Source organism: Crassostrea angulata, chromosome 2 (genome assembly GCF_025612915.1).
Source record: "Crassostrea angulata isolate pt1a10 chromosome 2, ASM2561291v2, whole genome shotgun sequence".
In the NCBI taxonomy this organism is placed as follows: Eukaryota; Metazoa; Mollusca; class Bivalvia; order Ostreida; family Ostreidae; genus Magallana; species Magallana angulata.
The window spans coordinates 42034206-42059326 of NC_069112.1; the positions used below are offsets into that span (position 1 = coordinate 42034206).

General features: G+C 36.2%; 1 protein-coding gene across 1 annotated transcript in view; it reads left to right on the top strand.

Moving 5' to 3' along the window:
* The first annotated feature begins 2286 nt into the window (after positions 1-2286).
* LOC128172394 (multiple epidermal growth factor-like domains protein 10) overlaps positions 2287-25121 on the top strand; it is a 31501-nt gene continuing 8666 nt past the window's right edge. Inside the window, exons 1-6 of the mRNA XM_052838191.1 lie at positions 2287-2406; positions 21566-21697; positions 22601-22738; positions 22907-23038; positions 23964-24101; positions 24261-24392. Of these exons, the coding sequence (XP_052694151.1) occupies positions 21676-21697; positions 22601-22738; positions 22907-23038; positions 23964-24101; positions 24261-24392 (562 nt within the window). The 5' untranslated portion in view covers positions 2287-2406; positions 21566-21675. The remainder of the gene's footprint in view (positions 2407-21565; positions 21698-22600; positions 22739-22906; positions 23039-23963; positions 24102-24260; positions 24393-25121) is intronic.

The window sequence follows — 25121 nt, forward strand, 5'->3', positions numbered from 1 at the left end:
TCATTAACCTTTTAAAAAATATCTTAAATATTTTTCTTTATATGGTCACATGGTTATCGTTATTGTCAAAACATAAAACAATAAACTTGTGGGCATACCCTGTGGATTTAATATGTTGTCACTTTCAATAAAACTATCAAATCTTGTTCAATCATTTAAAGTATCTTTTTTTTTCTCGAAATGCCCCCCCCCCCCCCAAAGAAAGAATAGTAAAATGTTATGCTTAGCAATTTTAATATCGACGTGACTTATTTAAACTAGGCACAGAGAAACTTTTTGCTATTCAATCAATATAAAGATGACTAAGTAAAAGGACTGTTGAATTCCAAACATTTCATTTAGCCTCTTTCTCTAAGGGTCATGGGTGTTACATGTATGTTAGGACGAGGTTAAAGTTGCGGGATGAATAACTGAACAGATCACATATATACCTTTACAATAGGTGATTTGGTGTTGTTAATTTTTCTTTTTATCTTTTTAGTTGGTAGGTTGGATAATTTAATTAGTGTATTATATCTCTATAATATCTATTACATCTCTAAGCACATTCCGTCGTATTGCTCAAATTATATAAAAGCACACAATTTTATGGCATAGTCAAATGCATGGTTGATGAGAGTACTTCTACCATACCATAAAATTTATGACTTTAAGGCCAGCATATTTGCTAGCCAAGGGTTTTCGGTCCACTTCGCTCCTGATAAACCTAATGAGATCTGCCAAGGGTTTATGGGAAGCTGAGTGGATTGAAAATCCTTAGCTAGCGAAGATATTAGGTCATAGTCCTTAAGTTGGAGAGACCGATCTGTATGTTAAAATAATCATTTACTGGATATGCATTGATCATTTTTTTAATAATTGACATTCCCGTCTGTTCACTGTGCGATGATTACCAATTGCATGTACACCTTTTTAGCTTGATAAATGTGAAGCTCTTAACTGGTTTAACACACGTGTATCATCAGTGTGTCTCGGTTTCTAGTTTTGCTATACTACTTGCTAGCCAAGAAAATAAAAATATTGCCGTGAAATACTTTTGACTCATGCTTAAATATAGTGTGCTATAGTGCCAAGGAAAGGAATGTGAATGATGGCTGTACTGTGATTTTTTGTTATTTGAATACATGTACCTAGTAAAGTACACAATATGTAGATTGAGTACTTATTATTATTATTTTTTTATATATGTAGTTAACTGTGCCAAATTTTGTCAAGTACACGGGTATGCGTTTTGCTACACATTGTCAAATCTGTTGTTCTTAGATATGCATAGATTGACCGTTCCGTTTCTCATTTTTATTTCCAATTGCTGAAAACTAATGAAATGCATAATGTTGAACTTTTGCAATTTCACTACAGTCTTGTCATGCATATGCTCTTTCTTATGAATGCTACGTACGCATATTTGATAATCCAATCATTATTGCCAATATATGAAAACATTATCCAATATTTACATTTGCAAATACATTTCCTTATATGAACCTATAGAATAGCGAAACCGTTCAAATTTGAAAGAACTTTTTCCTGATGACACAACGTTCACAGCACGTGCTTATCGCTTGTCGCTTAGATTTTTGTGAACATAAAATTTCGGTAATTTTAACAGTTCTGAACGATTTGTCTTTTTCAAATGTAGGTAAAAAACAGCAATGTTAAACAGTTCACCGGGATATGAAGTTGGTTGGAATGTGATCAAATCTACTGAGAAGCCATTCGGGCTTCACAGGATTTGATCACGTGGCCAATTAACTTCATATCCCGGTGAATTTTTTAAATTGCCGTTTATTTCTTAATTTAAAAACATATTCCACATGGTAGATTTGCCAACAATCACAAGCAAAAACATTAAAACCTACCGACCCCCTCTTCAGTTCTCGAAAGTCACACAGTCAACTAAAACGCATCTCATATTTCCTTACAAATTCAGAGATATACTTCTATACTTCCTGTTCATGTAAATAAAATGCATGATACACAGTTTAGGTTGATGACCATCGCAAGATATATTGTTTAACTCATTTATTATTTGTTCAAATGTGTCAAGCAACAGGGTCTTACGTGTCTGTTTTGTAATAAATGTTGCAATACTGCAATATGTTTCTGGTTAAATTCGAAATTGTCTTGATGAATTTTCATGCATAACAAATTAACAATATACGCAGTCACGTAAATAAACGCCTCTTTCATCTTTTTTTCCTTAAGAATATATTGAATATACTCATAACAAAATAAAATACATGTATGTAATAAATAACATTTCATGTACAGGATGCCCATCAACAGGGTTTTACGGGTCTAACTGCTCTATTCCCTGTCCCGATGTCAACTGTCAGTACTGTCACATAGAGACGGGCACCTGTCAGGGATGTAAACCTGGGTATCAAGGTTATCGCTGTGAATTAGGTGAGAAATAGTTTCAACAAGCATTTTGTGAGTATTACATAAGCAATACACGTCCCCTACCGGTTTGTATTATTCTATGAAAGCTTCGAAGCATACATCTATTTCGAAACTATTATAAACGAGATCTTATGCTATAATCAGAGAATAAAGAACAGAGGAAATTCAAACTACATAGTTGATATAGAATTTAAATTAAAAAATGGGTAAAATAGTACTCTTAATTTTATTTCCTGTAATTTCGCCAAGTGCATAAATTATTTGCTGGTAAAAATCTGTGAAAACCATGCACTGTTATGCAGAGTACCATTTCTTACCGTTTTCTGTACACCGAATCAACAGACCAACCCGATAACGAATATACATAACCCAATCGATTAAATTTACCAAAAAATGCTTGACACTATTATACAGAACTTATTTGTTTGTTAGAAACAGTAAAATGAATGGTACAAGTATTGCACCGTTCTAATACTGACTACACACTTTCCTCGTTAATTCAATACACACCAAACCCGATATCGAACCCGAATGTTAAAAAAATTGGAATATAGACAAATAATCTTATCTAAAATATGTCAACCAGCTCAGACGCAACAAAAGTGTCAACTTGATCTGTAGTTTGACATTTTGATGCTGTTTAGCAAATTGCATATAATTCCTCAAACGCATAAAGAAAAAAAGAGTAAAAAACTGAAGTGGGACAGACAAACAGACAGACGGACGGACGTACTGACGGACGCAGTGGAAAGCGTTAGTCCTGTCCGGTGAAGGAGATTAAGGTATCCGATGTACAATTGACCAAAAAATGATGCCTGGCAAGGTATATATTCAATGTACTCGTTTGATAGGTAAGGATATGTTGTTTCTAAAAATAGATGTTTTTCCCGCCGAATCACTATGGGGAAGTAACTCTAGCTCTGCAAATCACGCATGGTAAAATACTACTTTTTTTTGACGAAAACATGTGTAATCATTAATAATATTTATCAAATAAAAATTGCCAACATATTTTAAGAAAAATAAAGTTTTTAAATAAATTTATTACATTTATCAATATCTTTTATATTTTTGCAATTTTTTTTTTACAATGACCATGACGACTCACGCGACTTTTATCCCCCCCCCCCCCCCCCCCCCACGTCAGCCGTCGCATTCATGTTCCAACGCACATTCCCGTTACCGGGTAATTTCCTGTTTTCTATTCCTTTATACTTGAGAACTTGTAATTTTAGAATTAAAATCTAAATTGTTCAGGGTTTTTAGCTCCCTGAGCCAAAGGCTTAAGTGAGCTTTTCTGACACAATTTGTCCGTTGTCTGTCATTGTCGTCGTTAACTTTTCACATTTTCATCTTCTTCTCAAGAACCACTGGGCAGATTTCAACCAAATTTGGCACAAAGACCACTAGGTAAAGGGGATTCACGTTTGTTTAAATGAAGGGCCACGCCCTCTTTAAAGGGGAAACAATTGAAAATTATTGAAAATTTGTTGGTATTTTTCAAAAATCTTCTTCTAAAAAAAAGCTTAAACTTGTGTGGAGGCATCCTCAGGTAGTGTAGATTCAAGTTAGTTCAAATCATGGTCCCCGGGAGTAGGGAGGGGCCACAAGAGGGGGATCAAGTTTTACATAGAAATATATAGAGAAAATCAAATAAAAATTGGAGCATCCACAAGTAGTGTAAATTCAAGTTTGTTCAAATCATTGTCTCCGGGGGTAGGGTGAGGCCACTATTGGGGGATCAAGTTTTACATAGGAATATATAGAGAAAATCTTTAAAAATCTTCTTCTCAAAAACTATTACATGTAGGCCAGAAAAGCTCAATTTAAAATGGAAGCTTTATCAGGTAGTGTAGATTCAAGTTTGTACAAATCATGGTCCCCGGGGGTAGGATGGGGCCACCATTGGGGGATCAAGTTTTACATAGGAATATGTAGAGAAAATCTTTAAAGATCTTCTTCTCAAAAACTATTAGGCCAGAAAAGCTCAATTTAAATCGGAAGCATCCTCAGGTAGTTTAGATTCAAGTTTGTTCAAATCATGGTCCCTGGGGGTAAGGAGACGACACAATTTGGAGATCAAGTTTTACATAGGAATAAATTGAGAAAATCTTTAAAAATCTTCTTCTCAAAAACTATTAGGCCAGAAAAGCTCAATTTAAATCGGAAGCATCCTCAGGTAGTTTAGATTCAAGTTTGTTCAAATCATAGTCCCCGGGGGTAGGGTGGGGCCACAATTGGTGGATAAATTTTTTACAGGAGTTTTATAGAGAAAATCTTTAAAAATCTTCTTCTCAAAAACTATTAGGCCAGAAAAGCTCAATTTAAATCGGAAGCATCCTCAGGTAGTTTAGATTCAAGTTTGTTAAAACCATAGTCCCCGGGGGTAGGGTGGGGCCACGATTGGGGGATCAAGTTTTACATAGGAATATGTAGAGAAAATCTTTAAAGATCTTCTTCTCAAAAACTATTAGGCCAGAAAAGCTCAATTTAAATCGGAAGCATCCTCAGGTAGTATAGATTCAAGTTTGTTCAAATCATGGTCCCTGGGGGTAAGGAGACGCCACAATTTGGAGATCAAGTTTTACATAGGAATATATTGAGAAAATCTTTAAAAATCTTCTTCTCAAAAACAATTAGGCCAGAAAAGCTCAATTTTAATCGGAAGCATCTTCAGGTAGTTTAGATTCAAGTTTGTTCAAATCATAGTCCCCGGGGGTAGGGTGGGGCCACAATTGGTGGATAAATTTTTTACAGGAGTTTTATAGAGAAAATCTTTAAAAACATTTCTTTTAAAAACTATTTGGCCAAGAAAGCTCAAATTGGCGGGTAACCATCCTCAGATAATGTAGATTCAAGTTTGTTCAAATCTTGGTTCCCGGGGGTAAAGTGGGGCCACAATAGGGATCAAGTTTTAAATAGGAATATATAGAGAAAATCTTTAAAAATATTCCTCTTAAAAAACTATTAGGCCAGAAAAGATCAAACTAGAATGGAAGCATCCCCAGGTAGTGTATATTCAAGTTTGTTCAAATCATAGTCCCTGTGGGTAAGGTTGGGCCACAATTGGGGGATCAAGTTTTACATAGGAATACATAGAGAAAATCATTAAAAATCTTCTTCTCAAAAACTATTAGGCCAGGAAAGCTCAAATTTGAGTGGAAGCATCCTCAGATAGTGTAAGATTCAAGTTTTTTTCAAATCATGGTCCCTGGGGGTAGCGTGGGGCCACAATAGGGGGATCAGGTTTTAAATAGGAATATATGGAGAAAATCATTAAAAATCTTCTTCATAAAGACTATTTGGCCAGAAAAGCTTAAACTTGTGTAGAGGCATCCTCGGGTTGTGTAAATTCAAGTTTTGAAAATCACAGTCCCTAGTGGTAGGTCAGGGCCGTGGTGGCGGTTTGAATTTTTACATAGGAATGTATAGAGAAAATCTTTTAAAAAATTCTGGTTTTTTTTTCGGTCCAAAACTCAGTACTTAGTGTGAAAGCACAGGTTATGCAGATATAAGTTTGATGAAACCATACTACCCTAGAGAAAAGTGGGGCCACAAAATGGGGGGGGGGGGGGTATATATAGGAATAGAGAAATATCTTCTTACAGGTACAGCAACAAAATGGGCTTGGTATTTACCAGAAATAAAAAGGTGGATAAAAATTGGCAGATTTTCAATTTTTTTTTAGCAAGATCTACTGTACTTGGTTGTCAAGATATTTTGATACTGTAATGCTAATTTGATCAGAATTAAGGCAATTGTTGCTCAGGTGAGCGATGTGGCCCCTTGGCCTCTTGTTTTTTTTTTTTCATTCAGCAAAATGTTTGCACAAAAAAAATTGCTACTTATACAACGAAATCGTGAATTGCGAGTCACATCAATTGTGTAAAGCGTTACGAACAAAGCGTGCAAGAACCGTGTGAAATGTTTTATTAGAATTCATTCCAAACTTTTACTCGTAGAAAACAATATACATTGTATTATCTTTTACTCAAAATTGTATTTTTTTCAACAAAAAATGTAGTCAGTTTTAAAATAGAGACTGCCGATAAAGTCTGACTACGATGTTTCCGTATCGGTACAATTGGGGAATGCACAATACATCAACATGCTTTACACAGTTATAACAAAATATGAATCAATCATAAATTACGACGAATAAGCATGCATTTTTTAAACGATAAGATTGTGTACAAATACCACACATAACATGCAACGGAAATCGGCTATCTGGCTGAACCTGTCAATCAAATCTCGCACTCTTTTATGTAAACAACAAAATGAAACGAATTGACTTTAAAGCAGTCGGAATCAGTATCTAATAGTATTATTTGAATGATATAAAATCCAGCGATTTTGAAAAAAAGAGTAAAAAATGTACCGTTTATGCACATACATGTAATATGAAATGCGAGAGAAGAAAATTGTTTAGAATCCCGATGAAAAAATAAATCAATGATAAGAAATTTCATTATTTGACTCTTGTTTACTTGATTTACGGAAAATAACAGGAGATGTTTTAACACAATAATTACTATAAACGTGTACAAGGATTTTAACCACGAAATCCGTATGCATGGTACTTATTAAAAATAGTGAGTACAAATGTTAGGTCCGAAACACTCTGTATGTATAATAAAATTAGGTATACACAAAATTGAACAAATTGAATAGGGCTATACTATTACCAGACTACCCAAAATTAAGTTATGCACAGTCACAATATCTACGAAGTCAATTATTAAAACGACCTACTCAGTATTTTTCGACGAAATACGTGACTTGTGCACTGCAACTTTTACTCTATAAATTAGGATTTTTTTCTTCACGTTAATGCAAGAGCGCCACGGGAAAAAAAATAATGTCATACAACGGCAAATGACGTAAAGCTGCTACAACGTCACAATCAGCGCAAGGGGGAAAAGTTAAAATAACTCGTTTTAAAATTAGGGAAAAAAATATTGCTTGACTTTATGCATCAATTGTTTATTCTTTATCGTTATTATGTCAGACCAAAATATATTGCGACTTTTTGAAAATTTATTTCAAGCTCCGTAATCTACCGAAGTCATCCCGGAAAATCCCGAGCTCTTTAACTCAATTGTACATCGGATACCTTAATAAAAAAGCATTATTAACTTCACGTAAAATTGCATGCATCTGGGTTCGTTACGTATTGTCTACAATTACAAAGCATTTATAGAACTTATGAAACTTTGGAATATTTGTTTTAATCTGAAGCAATTATGTAACCTGCAATGGGGTCAATGCCTGTAATCCCACTCGGACCCATACCCGAGATAGAATCGGATAGCCCTGAATGCTGCTAATATTTTCAAGTACAGATTTCAATCACCGCGCCTGCACATACCGGAACTCAACGTTACGCAGGTAAGGGTTACCGCACACCTACGCAACTCAATAGGTACCAATGTAAACGTAAGCAGTGATAGCCGCACACTTGCGCCAACAGCGCAACCTAACGCAAGCAGGGAGTGCCGCACACTAGTGCTCCGCCGCGACAACCGTCAGTATAAGCAGGGATGACTGCACACTGGTATTATTGCGATACAGAGCACACTCTGTATCGTAGGTTGATCACATGAAAATTAATTAGGGCATGGATGTACATACACTCAATCTAGCCGTACCTGTTTAAGTGTAACCCTGAACAGTCGTATTCCTTAACGCGATTGACACTTTCCCTATATGTTTACCGGCCTAAAATACTTAAAGTATCTAATAACAGGAAATCATCGGTGGACCTTCATTCGTGGGTACGTCTGAACGCCGCATCGACACAGCTCCGGTTGTTCCGTCTGCGTACCAACGTTTCTCTTCTTTCTGTCGTTTGCGGACGATGGGTCGCTTTAAGAGGCCGTAGAGATTCTAAATACCTTCTTAGGAGGGGCAAACTCTGGCTCTTTGACTTTCTTTTTCTTAGGGGCGCTGGCCTTGGGACTTGGCTTCTTCAGCCCTTTTAATTAAAAAACGATCCCCAAGGCTTTTCTTTGGCCAAGTTGTGCGTCTCCGAGTGGCGCTTCAAGTTCCTATCACGTCTGGTAGCGTAATCACAGTCTGTCTGGACACTCATAATTCATTTTATCTCTCGTTTCCCTCACACAGGACAGCGTATGTTCTTTCCACTCATCCTTTGTGGGGTACCGCTTTCCGCATAAACTGCATCGGTGCCCGGAGTAACTTTGGTGTTCAGTATTCTATCCAGGCAAAATCAATGAAACTACAACAGCACCTCAGAAATCCACGAATACATCATACTAACATATCAACGCTTAAAAATCCATATTATCTAATGGCATGTACAGTGTACTTATTCTCAGACAATAAATGTGTGTCTTCAGATTCATCATTTTGCGCTTCGGAAAATAGACATACACAGCGTCGCCCATTGCAAACTTTTGCCACTATAGCTTGGTATCACGGGTCGCTTTAAGAGGCCGTAGCGATTCTAAAAACCTTCTTTGGAGGGGCAAACTCTGGCTCTTCGACTCTCTTCTTAGGGGTGCTGGCCTTGGTACTTGGTTCCTTCAGCCTGTTAATTCAAAAACGATCACCAAGGCTTTTCCTTGGCCGAGTCGTGCGTCTCCAAGTGGCGCTTCAAGTCTTTATCACGTCTGGTAGCGTAATCACAGTCTGGCTGGACACTCATCATTCAGTTCATCATTCAGGACTTTCTTTATTGTCAGTAACAGGGTACTTCTCATCCTGATCATTCAAATCATCTGGCGATTCAAGCTTTGTCTCATCAACATTTTCTGCATCTCATGGCATGTACTTATTCTCAAACAATAAATGTGTGTCGTCAGCTTCATTATATAAATTCTGGGGAAGCTGTAGGCGAATTCTGTTTTACTTGTGCTCGTCGTCGCCTCCCACAATTCACTTCATACAGGAGATCAGAGATTGGTTCTAAGATTGAATAAGGCCCTCTCTAGTACGTCGTCCGCTTCGAGGAATAATCCACTTTGCGCTTTGAAAAATAGTCATACACAGCGTTGCCCTTTAGAAACTTCTTCCAATGTAACTTGGTATCATGGCAGCGTTTCTGACGACGCATTTCCCCATCTACATGATCTCTTACTGCAGCATGTGTCTCCTGCATCCTTTCTTGTAATCCACATGCCCATTTATGCTGAGAATTGTCTATGATACTGCTTGGCGTTTCGTACATAATGCCTTACGAGGTCGCAACTTCACATCCTAGCATTAGCATATTCGGCGCACATCCAGTTGTCTCATGTTTGGCATATCGATATGCATCATCAGGTTTGGAAGGTTAGTATCCTTATCCCGCTAATGATTGTTTACATATTCGCCCAAAATACTGGCCAGTGTCTTATTTAATCTTTCAACCAGGCTATCTGACTGGGGGTGGTATGGCGTCGTGCGCGTCTTCTTGATACCCAAGAGTTTGCACACTTCAATGAAAAGTTGACTCTCGAACTGGGCGCCCTGGTCGGAGTGAATTACGTATGGGACTCCCAAGTGAGTGATGACTTGTTCCACGATGATGCTAACCACTGTCTCTCCCTCCATGTTACGCATAGGAAAACACTCCGTCCACTTGGAAAAATAATAAGGGATTACAAATATATACCCGTTACCCTTGGCTGTCATTGGCAATTCTCCACAGATATCAGTGGCAATGTGCTCCATAGGAGCTCCAGCTTTGGCAATCTGCATTGGTGCTCTTTTATGCTTCAATTGTCCCTTAGTTCGGCTGCTTTGGTCGCCTTCTGCTGTGTACGTTCTCACATACTCCTGCAAACCAGGACAGTAGTACTTCTGTCAAAGTTCTGCCAGTGTGTTGCGCACCCCTAAATGTCCTGAAGACTGGTTATCATGCCTCAGGAACAGAGCATTTCTCTTCTCTGAGTAGGGAAGTATTGCTTCTTTGTAAACGTTTTGCCAGAATTATTCCTCCTTCGGTACAACATGCCGTCTTGGACTTCTATGGACAAAAACTGTAACCACAGAGACTTCAAAAATCGGCCCTCTCCGCTGACTACGTCAGTCAGTTTTTGCGAGATTGGTCACACAGTCTTTGACCTTTTTTTTCGAGTCTTGGTCTTGTTAGCTTTGCAGAGTGTCACCTGCTGATTCGGCTTCATGTGAAACACACTCAACACTTCTAGCCAGCGCGCGAGTTGCCCCTCTGGATTTTTTAATCGCATCAGCCAGCGTATGGATTCATGTTCTGTGTGCGCACTGTAAATCGCTTCCCATACAGATAGTGCTTAACGTTTTTACAAAAATGCACCACTGCCAGGACTTCCTTGCTTGTTACAATATATTATTTTTCGGCCTTTGATAGAGTGCGGATTGCATAGGCATTTGGACGTTCTTTACCATCAATAACCCGTGAAAGCACGGCACCAATGGCAAAGTTGCTGGCATCTGTATCAAGGCTAAATGGTTTGGTAAAGTCTTGCATAACTAAAATAGGTGCGTTGCACAATCGACCCTTCAGCTTGGCGAAAGCTCCCTGACATTCTTAAATCCATACAAACGCGTTGCCCTTCTCTGTTAACTTTGTCGATGGCTTTGCTTTTTCTGCGAACTTGCCTATGAATCTCCGATAATATCCGCAGATACCGAGAAACGAACGCACCTCCGTCACGTTACACGGTTCTGGCCAGTCTTTGACTGCTTTCATCTTCTCTGGATCAGTGGAGATACCATGCCCAAGATATAGGACGTTGCGCGAAAACAAAACACATTTCTTCGGCTTGAGCTTCAGGCCTGCAGCTACGATGCAGTCGATAACCCTTATCAGGTTTTCTATCATATGTTCAGGTTACCCAACTACTATGACATCGCCCAACTATATTAAACATATCACTCATTTAAATCCTGCCATAACTATATACATTACTGGTTGGAAAGTCGCGGGCGCGCAGCTGGGTCCAAATAACATCTTCCTGAATTGAAAAAAAGACTTTTGTGGGTTACGAAGTCAGTCTTTGGACGATCCTCGTCTTTAACGGATACTTGCCAGTACCCGGAGCACAGATCCAATGCTGAACACCAAGCATTCCAAGAGAGATTGTCAAGGGACTCGTCGATGCGTGGTAGAGAGTAAGCATCTTTGATAGTCCCACTGTTTAGTTTCCTATAGTCCAAACAAAAGCGAGTGCTCCCGTCCTTTTTCTTCACGAGCACTACTCTCGCTGCCCATGGACTAGACGAGCATTCCCTCTACATGTTTGTTCATTTCTTCAGCTGCATGGAAGGGCAACCGTCTTAATGGTTCTTTGATAGGGTGAGTGCCGTCAACATCAATTTCATGCTCAGCGATGCAGGTTTCCCATGATCCGAATATGTTTAAGCGAATGCGTGCGTGTTTTGACAGAGACATACACGAACTACATTTACTATCCGCTGGTCATCCGTCAGTTTAACACTACGCCTTCTCAGGAGTTCCCTTAATTTTTCGTCCAGTTTGGTATTATGCGTCTGTTACTTTTCACTCTGCACAGGACGACAGAAGGACAATTCAGCCACATGCGTTTCACTGTATATGGTGCGCTGCTGTGGTCCTATGTTTAATACGCGGATTGGGACAATGCTGTTTCCTTTCACCAAGGTTCTCCCAACTAGTGTACCTGAAGCAACACATTTCTCGTTTAGCTCAACCAATTAGTCTTGACACCCAATGTTTTTGCCTTCCTGAATGCATAATTTTCCACCACTAAGCACCTCTTGGTTTGCCGGAATGGTGACTGTGTCCACTGCGACAACGTGATAACAACCAAGAGAGTGTGGAGAAAGGCATCGATAGTCAAGATGCTTCGCTGTATATCTATGCAACAGCTGTGCCGCTCAAAGACGTCGAGGCCTAAGACCCCATCTAGACCTAGAGTGCTGGGAAAGCCATCGATGGTCAAGATGCTTCGCTGTATATCTATGCAACAGCTGTGTCGCTCAAAGAAGTCGAGGCCTAAGATCACATCTATACCTAGATCAGCTACGACAGCTTCAATTCCTGTTTCCAGTGTACTGCATTTGGCTGGGAAGTTGCCTCTACCACGAATGCAAAGGCAGTTACCACCTGCATTAAGAATCTGTCGCTTCATGTCCTTTAACACTGGTTAATCAGTATCTGAAACCTTGGACATCAAGTCCGTAAATATAAGGGTCAGGGTAGATCCAGTATCTACCAATAGTTCTGCCACTACATCGCATATCTCCATCTTTAGAAACAAGCAAGCGTCTGAACCCACGGTGTTTGCGCCAATGGAGGCTGTCCCATTAGTCCTGTTGTGCATCTGATTAGAATTGGCCTTAGCTCTCTTTCCATGTCTTTGGTTGCCGCTTTCACTAGTAATTACAGAATTCCCTCCCGGTCTATTATATATCTAGGCCTTACAGTCTTTTCGAATATGTCCTGGCTTTCTTCAATGATAATAAAATGTCTGTTCCTCCTGCACTCTGGGTCTTAACTGTGCATCGTCCTCGCCTTGTCTCTTCAAAGACTTCACCTCTAACTGTAGTGAGTCTATCTTCGCGTTAAGAGCATCTATCGTCTTTGCAAACGTATCCTTTTCTGAATCTTGGGCAGTGGGACGAGCATATCCTTTTCTCTTGGCTTTATTGTATGCCCCTAACTCCCCGGCCAGTTTAATCTCATCATGCAGGTGTCTCGGGCAGGACTGTTTTATGCGAATGCGAATCTCTGAATCTACCAGTGCGTCCACGAATTGGTCTTATGCAAACGTTTCCCGAATATCAGCAGAGGCGATAGGGTATGCCAAATAGACGAGCTGCTGAATTGCTTGGCCAAGCACTCGGGGAGAGTCTCGCCCGCTATCTGACGTCTTTGTCTCAGCTGGACTCTATAGGGCTCGGTTTGGTTTGGCAGCGCAAATCGATACACCAAAGCTTGAACGAGGGAATCAAAATCTGGTTAAGCACCTCTTGGCATATATCCCAAGACTCCCTGCGCATTGCCACGTAGGGAAACTGCAAACTATAAACCTTTAGTGACATAATTCCAGCCGTTATTGTTAACGCAGGCTTCAAAATGTGCAAATGTGCATGGTAATCAAATCAAGGGCCGCTTCCATCATATAGCTGGCTTGATAGATTGCTTGGCAATGTCATTGTTTGTCTTTTTCCTCTTGCAAGGCTTTCAAATCTCAACTGAGATTGTCTGCGTGTCACCCCTGGTAGAAGCGAATCGGCCTGCCAATTAATGTCTTGCGTGTGCGCGGGACCAGAGCCGCTAGCGAATGTCCTATGGCCGATGTGTCTGTCCACTTTCCTCTCTGACTCTTCGTAGAGCTCATAAAAATCAGATATCTGGTCGTTGTTGTGCGGGTGAGCTTCTGTTCTCGTGTAAGAGCGAAGTTAGGAATATGCCCCCATTTCATAGCGGTAGCATCTTCAAGATGCAAAGCTGTCGTGTAATTAGTGCGCAAAGACAACTCTTCTTTCTTCTGAGAAGTATCCGAAATTATGCGCAAAATATCTACACCAGAATTTCTGCTTGTAGTGGGTCTTGGCGTTGAAATTTTCAGGGTGTCGCTGCGCTAGCGCAACTCGGCGGGCTTCTCCTCTAAGAAATATATTTCTGTGTCGACGTCTTCCATTTTTCCGCAGCAAATGCAGGGGATCCCACCGCTGCCACCAAATTCTATGTAACTTGCACGGGGGTCAATGCCTGTGTTCCCCTCTCATTTCTCATTGTGATAGAGACCATAATGGATAATTTTCTATTCCCCATTAAAATTTACTGGGATCAATCTATGTTTACAATTTGTTCGATTTTTTTTTTCATTTAGATTGAAATCATTCCTATTCAGTCATGGTTGAGCAGTGTTCTTTAATAAAATAAATATATATCTTATCTTTTATATTTGAAAAAAAAATACCCAGACTGAAATAATGATGATAGGCAATGACAAGTTATTAGAAAAAGCTAACCCAAGCAGGCATTTTAATCCCCCTCCCCCCATCACCACCACCCCTGTATCCACCATAAGAAACAAGAATGGACCTGAAACAAGTAAACATAGAATATGTAATAAATTGTTTATCATTGGAGTCTGTTGCAATAAACATCACATTTCTGTACGTGTATATTTCACTGACCATCTACAAACCACCCTGCAGGTGTTAAGGTTAGGCTCCTATAAGCATTAATTTTAACTGTTTGGGTTTATTACGTAAACAAATAATGGTAAAATTGACTTTACTCTTCTTGCACACCTTTTTAATATGATTTGAATTTCAATTTTAAAATCATTAATCAGTTTTATCAATTATTACTATGCGTGTACGCAGTATCATTGAAAGAAGAATTTTATGTTAGCTATAGTTCATTTATCGATCATTCTTTTTACATATTTTTTTTTTTATTGGATCAGACTTGTTTCTAAGTTATACTATTCGTGGAATCTTCAAATGGTCGAAAGGGGGTCAGGGTTTTTTATTTTAAAAAAAAGTAACACAGTAAGTACATCTGAAATAAATGAAGAGCTCTACTCCCTACCTCTCTATCAGCAGTTTATCCCCTTTTGGAAAAAAAATAAAGTGTGTACCTTTTCTTAAAATTAATATTTAGTTGTAAAGAAAAAAAAAAGGCCTTTTCCCCCGATGATCTCAACCTGCGAAAACCGCATCAAGATAAACATGAACTATGAAAAAGTCTTCCCAAATATTAATATATACATCTTAACTTGATTGTTATTTGGGATGCCATTTAATCATAACCCACCTTAGGAAGACCTGGTCCCAGAATTATGAAGCAGTCTAATAAAAAAGTCAATTTTTTACACTCTCCTATTGTCTTGTGTTTAAAAATTGAAAGAAAAAGAAATGCTAATAAAATTTGTATAGGTCTATATTACGCTGATATTATGCTGATATATACAAATTAAAGCATAATTTATGATGTTTATAAATTTTATTAACGATTTTCGGCCTGATATCGGGTGCCTCCACCCCTCAAACAAAAAAAGTTCAATACTTTATACTGTCGGACAAAAATAATTACCAAATGTACCTTATTTTATGATTATTTAATGTGATGGACATTCATTAGCATTGGGTTCCACACCACTTTCGCATTTTAAGAAATCGTCTGTTAAATAAACAAATATATAAATATATGTTTCATCATTTTTTTTCCATGGAAGTGATCTTTTTCGGATTTTTTTGGTGTTTTGTTTGTTTGCTTTTTCGTTGTTGTTGTTGTTATTGGTTTTTTTTTGGTTTTTTTTTTTTGGGGGGGGGGGGGTGGCTATGGAATTGAATCAAAATATTACTAGTTCAAGTATAGCAAAACATAAGAAAATCAATACATGTATCACTATGTTTATCGAATTAGCACATAGAGAGAGAGAGAGCTTTCAGTCTTCACTAAACAGTATTTATGATAACTTTGTATACACCAAAAGATTCGCCCGGCTTTAAGTACTTCAGTACTTTGAATTTTGAAGGATTGCTCCTGTAATTATTCATTCTTGTATCTAATGGGTACACAGCCTTTGTGTGTAGCATTGGGATATAATGGGGTGTGTGGGGTATGCAAGCTTGCTTACTTTTTCTTCATTAATAGTGATATAAGATTTTATAAAAAAAAATAGTTAAGTCCACTTCAGCTTATGTTCAAATTCCTAGCAAACGCTATACTACAGATTCTGGAGAGTTTTAAAAGTGGAAAAATGTCCAACTTTATGTATAAATAAATATATTTGCAATATTATTGAGGGTCCAAGGGTAGATTTTTGATATATTGTAAATATGAATGTCCTTTTATAAATTTTATAAATAGGAACAAAATAGTGAAATTAAAGTTCAACTTTCTGATTTTTAAGCCTTTAAAAAAATCCATATTTTTACAATTTTACAAATAGTTGGAAACATGCCAGATTCGTGACCTATCTGCACTTAACAAAAGGAATGTTTGGGAATTCTCACAAACTGAATTACACTAGTGTATCTCGTTAGTATTAACTCTAAACGATTTTTGAGTTAATATTTAAACTTAACTCAGAATTCTTTTCATGAATTTTGTAAATTATATACAATTTTATTTTTAAAAGGGGCAAAATGCTAAATTTAGTAACAAAGCTGCATTACCTAGTTTAGACTGACCACATTCAAAAAAAATAAATCTGGCAAATTAATTCATATAGATGCATAATGTTACACATTAAATGTGAAGTTGATCAGAGAGCCTTGTTCCAACCCCCTTTTGCATGATTTTCTCCTGGACATGCTCTAAAGTGTTTACAATACAATTTTTTTTTTAAGTCTTACGAAAAATAAATGTTGAATTTTGTTGTTGTTTTCACTTGATTTGAACTTATGTTTAAATCAACAATTTTAAATTTATCTCTAACCTCATCTACATGTTTTTTTTTTTATTAAATTAAATCAGTTTAAACACTTGAATTAACAATTCGAAGACAAAGAAGCATATACACGTTTATATCACAATTCTAACAATGAACATGGAAATCTTTGAATGCGCAATTATATTAGAATGCATATCAACAATGTAACTGCCTAAAACTTGAATATTTTTGGTTTAAATGGGCATGCTTGCGATTTTGGTCAGTTTTTTTTTTAAATTTCTAAAATGCTTTAACAAGGCATTTCTGATTGTCAATTAATATTTGAGCGCAGACGCAAGTTATATGCCAGATGCAGAGCCCATAATTGTTTGCTATGTAGACGAAGCTTACATCATACTTTCGTACACATCGTGAGTGTTGAAGGGGCTATTCCAGTTTTGAGATCTAAAATGAATGTGATAAACGTAAGAAACTGTTTATGCTTAAAACAAATTAAATGATAGAAACAAAAACTAGCTTTAAAATTATTCCTGGTATATTGCACAGATAAGTGAGCGTTTTTTCTTGCCTATAACTACTAAATCCCGGTTGATCATAATAAATGCGTCCCTAAATCATTGTGAATAATAAAGTGATTCGGAAATTTACTATGGCGTTGCATTATACACTCGTGGATAATAATTTCTTAAGTGAAATTCTTTTGTAAACAAAAGTCTATGAAATAATGGGATGTACACATATTCCAATCAAATCTCACAAATGTTATGTTTATTGCATTGAACATAGCTCACTTTGCAAATTAAAACGTTTTAAACATTTTAATGTAAATTTTAACAATCTGAAGGAATTAGGAAAGGGAATCTTTAACGTTCAATATAACGTTTGAATCCCCCTGCAGATATATCGTTTTTTTATGATATGATACATCATGTGTGTTCATTACATATGGCACGATTTAAACTACTCATTCATTTATTTTTGTGATATCTAAAGGTCATGCTTTTATCAATTGCTCGCAGTTATTAATTTGAACAATTTCCTGTTGTAAGATGTATTAAAAATTATACGTATATTTCCTGAGGTTTCAGTTTATTTTTTAAAGTGTTTCCTCGTTATCGTGTATAATGCGTAAACGATCACAAACAGTGAAATTTAAGTCAAAAGATTTGTCATTAAAAAATAAAATAGTGACGTATATGTCATGGATGGGTTTAAAAACAAACTTTATTTGAGCATAAATAATTGAAAGTTATTGGTGATTGAGTTTGCTTTTAAATTTCAATAAATTGAATGTATCTAAATACGTTTAAAAATACCATTTATTTATAAATTTTCATTTCATTTTAAATTACATTTTATTTTTTTTCCAAGTTAAACGTTTACAAAGGTGTCTTATTATAATGTGTCGATTATTTATTAAAATGGTTGACGTTGGCTTGAGGTTTGAAATGGTTTGTGTGGGCGGATGTTGATATTGTGCATATTGAGGCAAAAGGAAGCGGTATTCGGTTTGGTTGAGAAGGGTTATGCCTGGTATTGACTGATTGTAATGACTGCAATGACAGGCAATGTTTCTTTGGGTGGCTTTTGTGGCAATACATGAATGCAAAAAGAGAAAATGCTGTCTACTACAAGATCCCTTAAAATGGTAGTCATGACATTTGAAGTTTGACTGATTTTGTTGAGTTAAGGATTGCTTTTACAGGTAGATGAACCACAGTTCTGCATCTACAGAGGCACATGATATGGTTGAATCAGCCGACATTTTTAAAAGAAACTTCTTGTCGTATTTACCCTAAGTCTAACGGTTTGGATATATTTTAGAATACCTTGGATGTCTGCTGGATGTCTCCTGAAAGAGATTCTAGGAAAGACAATGAATCCAAGAAATGTGATTTTCTTTGTGTTAGTTTTAGGTGTCATAACTAACTGAACATTTAAGATGGGGAGTTTATGTTGGTCTGTCTTGTCAGTTTCTGAGTCATACAGTATCAGCTTAGATAGGTCAATAAAATCCTTTGCCCAAATCTTTTCTTTAACGGACTGTGCAACATGGGTGCCTAAGCATTGTGAAACACTATTGAGGAGTATAGGATTCTGATTAAGAGAGAAAATACATTTTAATCCATAGTTGATGAGTGTAAAGTAATGGATGTGATAATTCGATCCCACTTGAAACAGTACCCAAGGCTTATGTACTAAGCACGGGAACCGCAAGTGGATTGTTGTTATGGTGAATCTGGGGCAAGACATTGCCTTGAGCAAGTGCAAACGGGTCCCCTTGGGGCAGTGCAGGTGGGTGTTCAGCGACAGCACTTTTAGGTGACAATGTAGAAGGTGTACCAGAGGTCATATCCCTTCCTAGTCTTGATATGGCTGGACTCGAAGCCGCGTATAGAGGCGTTGACTTGTTGTAAGACGTTCTAGGCTTCAGCATGTTGGCTTGGGTAACAAAAAATGTAATCAGAGGATGCTTATTTTTTATACGCTCTCCATACATTCTTAATTACGTTGTTATAATGATGAATGGATTATTAACAATACTGAAGAAATTAATGATTAGTACTTGAGATGAAAAACAAATGCAAACGAATGAGTGACAATATTTAGCAAAAATATTACTCAAAAGGCACACTTAAACAATAAAAGATGAAAACAAGTGGGAAGTAAACAATTATCGACTAATTTCCTAAAAGATAATTTACAACCTGATATGGATTAGCAATGGATTGGTCGGGGTCGTTGGATTTACGTCTTCTCTGATGCAGGAAAATTTGAAAAAGGACGTTGATATTTTGCAGGCTCTCTTGCACACAATAAAGACGTTTAAATAGCCGATGGCCACCGCAATCTGATAACTTGATCAAGAATTGAAAGTTATCTCTCTTTGAACGGCCGTGTTTATCTATTCATCTCCATAACTTGACCTAACTCATATCAAGTTAAGTCATATTATTGTAATTGTATGTTTAACTACGGAAGGTAGCCGTGTTCAAAAAATCCATACCGGTATACTTACTTTGAAATCCAAATATATGTGTGTTTGTTTGTGAGTCTGAGTATACCTGTAACTATGTGTTATTATGATCATGTAACCTACTAAACAGGGGCATTATCAATTTATAGCGAAACTGCAGAATCGTAATATTGTCAAAAATCCTCGAAAATCGTAGACCGTTTCCCTGTTTATGTTATGACATCGAACATGTGCATATCCCACACTATGGCAGAGAGAGCAATATCAATGATCGCATGGATTTTAGAAACGGGGCGCTTTTGTAGAAACCGATGGAAACAATTTCACGTTGTTACTTTTTTTAATTTACAATCATGTAGCTACTGTGTTGACCGTAGTGCCGCCGGGGTTTACAAATAGATGGGGACGCTATGCACTATATTGAACGACAAACGTGTTCAATTTGCATGCGCACTAAGACACCACTACCTGTGCCAAAAAAAAAAAATAGGGATATCTTGGAAATTCTTTCACAGAAGAAATATGTTATGCATTTTATTGTTTATGGTTTCCTTTATTCTTTATTACAAACATTTTACCATAATTTTTGTTCATACATTTAGTAGTCCCTGTAACCTGAGTGCTTCGGTCGGAAAGCAACCGACCGTTACTTTTGCAACTGATATATACACCCCATGGATGAGCGATCGAAACAAATATGGCCAACAAATACTTTTATGAAATCATTTCTGCTTTACGTGACGACACATTGACACGACTTTTTAATGTGAGGATAGCTCCACCGTTTGACTTGGGATTCATTTAACAACAACAAAAATAGAAATTATGTTTTGTAGTGACTACTAAATGTCACATAAGTGCATGTGCATGTATCTGAAACAGTGTTTTCCTTATACATGGACTAGCACGTGAACAATTATGAATATATGTGGTTATTCTTTCAAAATGTGTTACATGTGTTGTGTACTGATGGACTACAGTTTAATGTTTATCATCGTGTACTCAAAAACTTCGGGTTTCAAAGTGTACGGAAATTTGCCGTTACATTTACAATGAAAAAAGCCCAACGTATTCCGAGAAGTTCTGAATGGAAAAAAGATGTTTACATTACCATAATAAACCTCTTTTTGTTCGTTCCTATGAACTTTTATTAGTGAAAAAAGGAACATGTGTCAATAGAGATACCTTTTCATATTTTCACTTTTTATCATAATTGTGAAGATATGTGTGTTTTTGTTAAATAGTCATCAACAAATTGATTTAAGAAGTAAATTGGAACTTAAGAAAGTAACATTGAATAGACATAGCAATAAAATATCCTGTAACATTTATAAACGACGTCAAAAATAAAAGGTATATAGCAAATTATTGTAAAATCAATATTAGTTTTAGAAAAACCATTGGGCAGACAACCAGAACATTTTATTTGCAATGATAATATATGTGCTGGTAAATCTGAACACATAGAACGTGTCAACAATTAGGGGGAAAAATGGTTCATGTATTTGTCATATTTATAATCATTTCAGTGTGTCCCTCAGGAACTTATGGCGTTGCATGCAATGCAACGTGTGAAAAATGTCGTGACGTTAACAAGTGTGACCATGTTAATGGAAAATGTCTAACCGGATGTGTTGCTGGTTATATGGGGGATTTATGTAACATATATGAGTATATATGTAAGCAGATATTGTTTCAACCCCAGTTCCTGGTACATGTATACATGCATGCTGATTTTGTCAGAAGTTAGAATTTACAAAAACACGATATTCTTCACATTTAAATACTTTTAATCTTTATAAGTAATCAGTTAAAGAAATATGCAGTCATATGGGTTTTTTTTCCTATCTTCAAAATCCAGCCTGTCCACGTTTGTTGTTTGGGAAAGACTGTTCGGAGAAATGCATTGACACTTGTGCAGGGTGCAATAATGTCAATGGTTTGTGTGACTCAGGATGTATCCCTGGTTGGATGGGTGACCTCTGCAGTAAAGGTATTGGTGATTTTTAGCAGTGGAAATTGTTCAATAAGGAAACGTCTTTTTCAACCTAAACCTTAAATATAGTTCGTTGTTTTATCTCTAATATATCCGCATTTTATCATTTAGTCAATATCAACATACCATTGGGAAATAAACTAAAAAACAAAATTTAAACTATACAGATATTTCATACTGATAAATGTTTTCTTATTTTTTCGGTAATTTTTAGTAAATTCAATTATTAAAGTTTCTTATAAATTATAAAATGGGTTTTCTTATATCTTTTCCTTTGCAACTAGAAGCCGATGCTATTAACATATTATAGTTTGTATTTAGCATACTCATTTTTGAATACATTCATTACTGCTGACATTACTAATGGCACATTGTCTACTGGTTTCAATTTCTCTTTTAAAAAAAGAGTGTGTGAAGAATAACACTAAGCATTTTTTTGCATTTTTTTTTAGTCTAGCCTTTCTTTTTTTCTTTCTTTCGGGGGGAGGGGGGTGTCTTTCAAAATTCAAAATATCTGAAATTTTATGCTTTCTAATCAACAATTTACATCTGTATTTCTTTTTATTTATATATAACATGTAAATAGAAAAAAAAACAACGATTTAGTTGCTGCAATAACAAAGCTAAAAATACATAAAAGGGACGGACTATCAATATGTATATAGAAAAAGAAAATTAGTTGCCGCAAAATCAAAAAGAAAGATACATAAAAGGGGAATAACGACTACGATCTGTAGAGATATGAGTTAGTTTACACTGTGTGACCGTCTTTATGATCTACATCATGCATTGTTTAATGACCGTTTCAAAGACACTCGTTAAACCATGCAGTGGGAACTGGCAAATCAAGTTACATGCTTCTCTTAAATAGCATCCATATACTCTTTATATTTATTTCAGTGTGTCCCCCAGGATCCTATGGTGCTGCATGCAAATTTACGTGTGGACACTGTCTTGACGTAAACCAGTGTGACCATGTTACTGGGTCATGTTTAACTGGATGTAGTGCTGGTTATATGCGGGATTTATGTAAAACACGTACGTAAATATGTCACAAGATAGTTTACAACATAAACATGCACATGCACGTATACATGGGTATAGGATTTAAGATATTGACAAAGACACAATTGATGATTTTTTAAAAGAATATAATTAAAGAACATTAAGATAAATACAGTAAGTTTGTTTCTTTTCAAAATCCAGCTTGTCCTTCTGGATTCTTTGGGCAAAACTGTTTGGAGATATGCGAAGACACCTGTACAGGATGTAATAAGGTCAATGGTTTGTGTGACACTGGATGTATCCCTGGTTGGACGGGTGACCTCTGCAATAAAGGTATTTGTAATTTTTAGCAGTGGAAATTGTTCAGTAAGGATACGTCTTCTTCAACCTCAACCTTAACTATAGTTCTTTGTTTTATCTGTAATACATTTGCATTTTATCATTTTGTCAATATCAACATGTAATTGGGAAGTAAAGTAAAAACAAAATTTAAGCTATACAGATATATCAATACCGATATATGTGTTCTTTTTTTCGATATTGTTTTGTAAATTCAATTATTAAAGTTTGCATATTGTTTTTTTTTTTTTTTTGTAAAAATTATAAAGTGGGTTTTCTAATATTTTTTTCTTTTGCAACCAGAAGTCAATGCTATCAAAATATTAGATTTTGTATTTAGCATACTCATTTTTTAGTACATTCATTCCTGCTGCCATTACTAATGGCACATTGTCTACTGGTTTCAATTTCTCTAAAAAGAAGTGTGTGTGAAAAATAACACTGAGCATATTTTTTGTATTTTTGTTTAGTCTTGTCTTTTTTTTTGTTTTTTTTAAGGGGGTGTCTTTTTTTTCTTACAAAATTCAAAATATCTGAAATGTTATGCTTTTTAATCTACAATGTTCATCAGTATTTCGTTGTATTTATATATAACGATGTATAAAAAAAACAATTTAGTTGCTGCAATAACAAAGACGAAGATACAAGAAAGGGAAGGAATTTAAATATGTATATAGAAATAATTGATTTAGTTGCCGCAAAAACAAAAAGAAAGATACATAAAATGGGAATAAAGACTACGATCTGTAGAGATATGAGATAGTTTACATTGTGTGACCGTCTTTATGGTCTACATCATGCATTGTTTAATGACCGTTTCAAAGACACTCGTTAAACCATGCAGTGGAAACTAAGAAATCAAGTTACATGCTTCTCTTAAATAGCATCCATATATTCTTTATATTTATTTTTGTTTCAGTGTGTCCCTCAGGATCCTATGGTGCTGCATGCAATTTAACGTGTGGAAAATGTCGTGACGTAAACCAGTGTGACCATGTTACTGGGACATGTTTAACTGGATGTTGTGCTGGTTATATGGGGAATTTTTGTAAAACACGTACGTAGATATGTAACAGATAGTTTACAACACAAACATGCCCATGAACGTAACATGGGCATACGATTAAACAATATAATATTAACACATTAGGTGATTTCTTGAAAAAAAATAATTTCAAGAAAAGTACAGAATTTTTTTTTCTTTTTTAAAATCCAGCTTGTCCTTCTGGGTTCTTTGGGCAAAACTGTTCGGAGGTATGCAAAGACACCTGTACAGGATGTAATAATGTCAATGGTTTGTGTGACTCTGGATGTATCCCTGGTTGGACGGGGGACCTCTGCAATAAAGGTATGGGTGATTTTTAGCAGTGGAAATTGTTCAATAAAGCTACGTCTTCTTCAACCTCAACCTTAACTATTGCTCTTTTTTTTAATTTGTAATGTATGCGCAAGCCATGAAACATGATCGTTATATTAATATCAACATGTAATTTGGAAATAAACTAAGATAAGATGTACAAAATTAAAGATGCTTTTAAAGTATTAGATTTTGTTTTGAGCATACTGACTTTCGAATACATTCATTTCAGCTGATATTTCTCATGGTAGCTTATCTACGGGTTTTAAAAATATGTGTGAAGAATGAAACCAAGTGTACGTTTTTGTGGTGCTTTTTCTGAGTGTTATTTTTATTAAAATTTATTTTTCTTTTAAAATGTCTTCTATATGACATGTATGCAATTTAATCTACAACTTTCATAAGCTTTTTTTCATTTAAAAAGGGGTAAAAATAGAAGATAGGTGATGTATTAACCAAAAATAAAGATACATAAAATAGGAAGATAAGAACTTTAGAGATATGAGATAATTTACATTGTGTGAACGTCTTAGTATATCATTTTGTCTAAAGAACCAACTGGTTTCATTTTTTGCACATGCTTTTTAAAGCGCTAAGGATAGCTAGCGCTTTTTGGTCGTTAAACTTTCTCTTCTGATGCATCGAATAACTGCTCCATATGAGCAGAAATAAACATATTCTAAAATGGAAAGGGAACCAGTTTAATGGATTTACGCAATT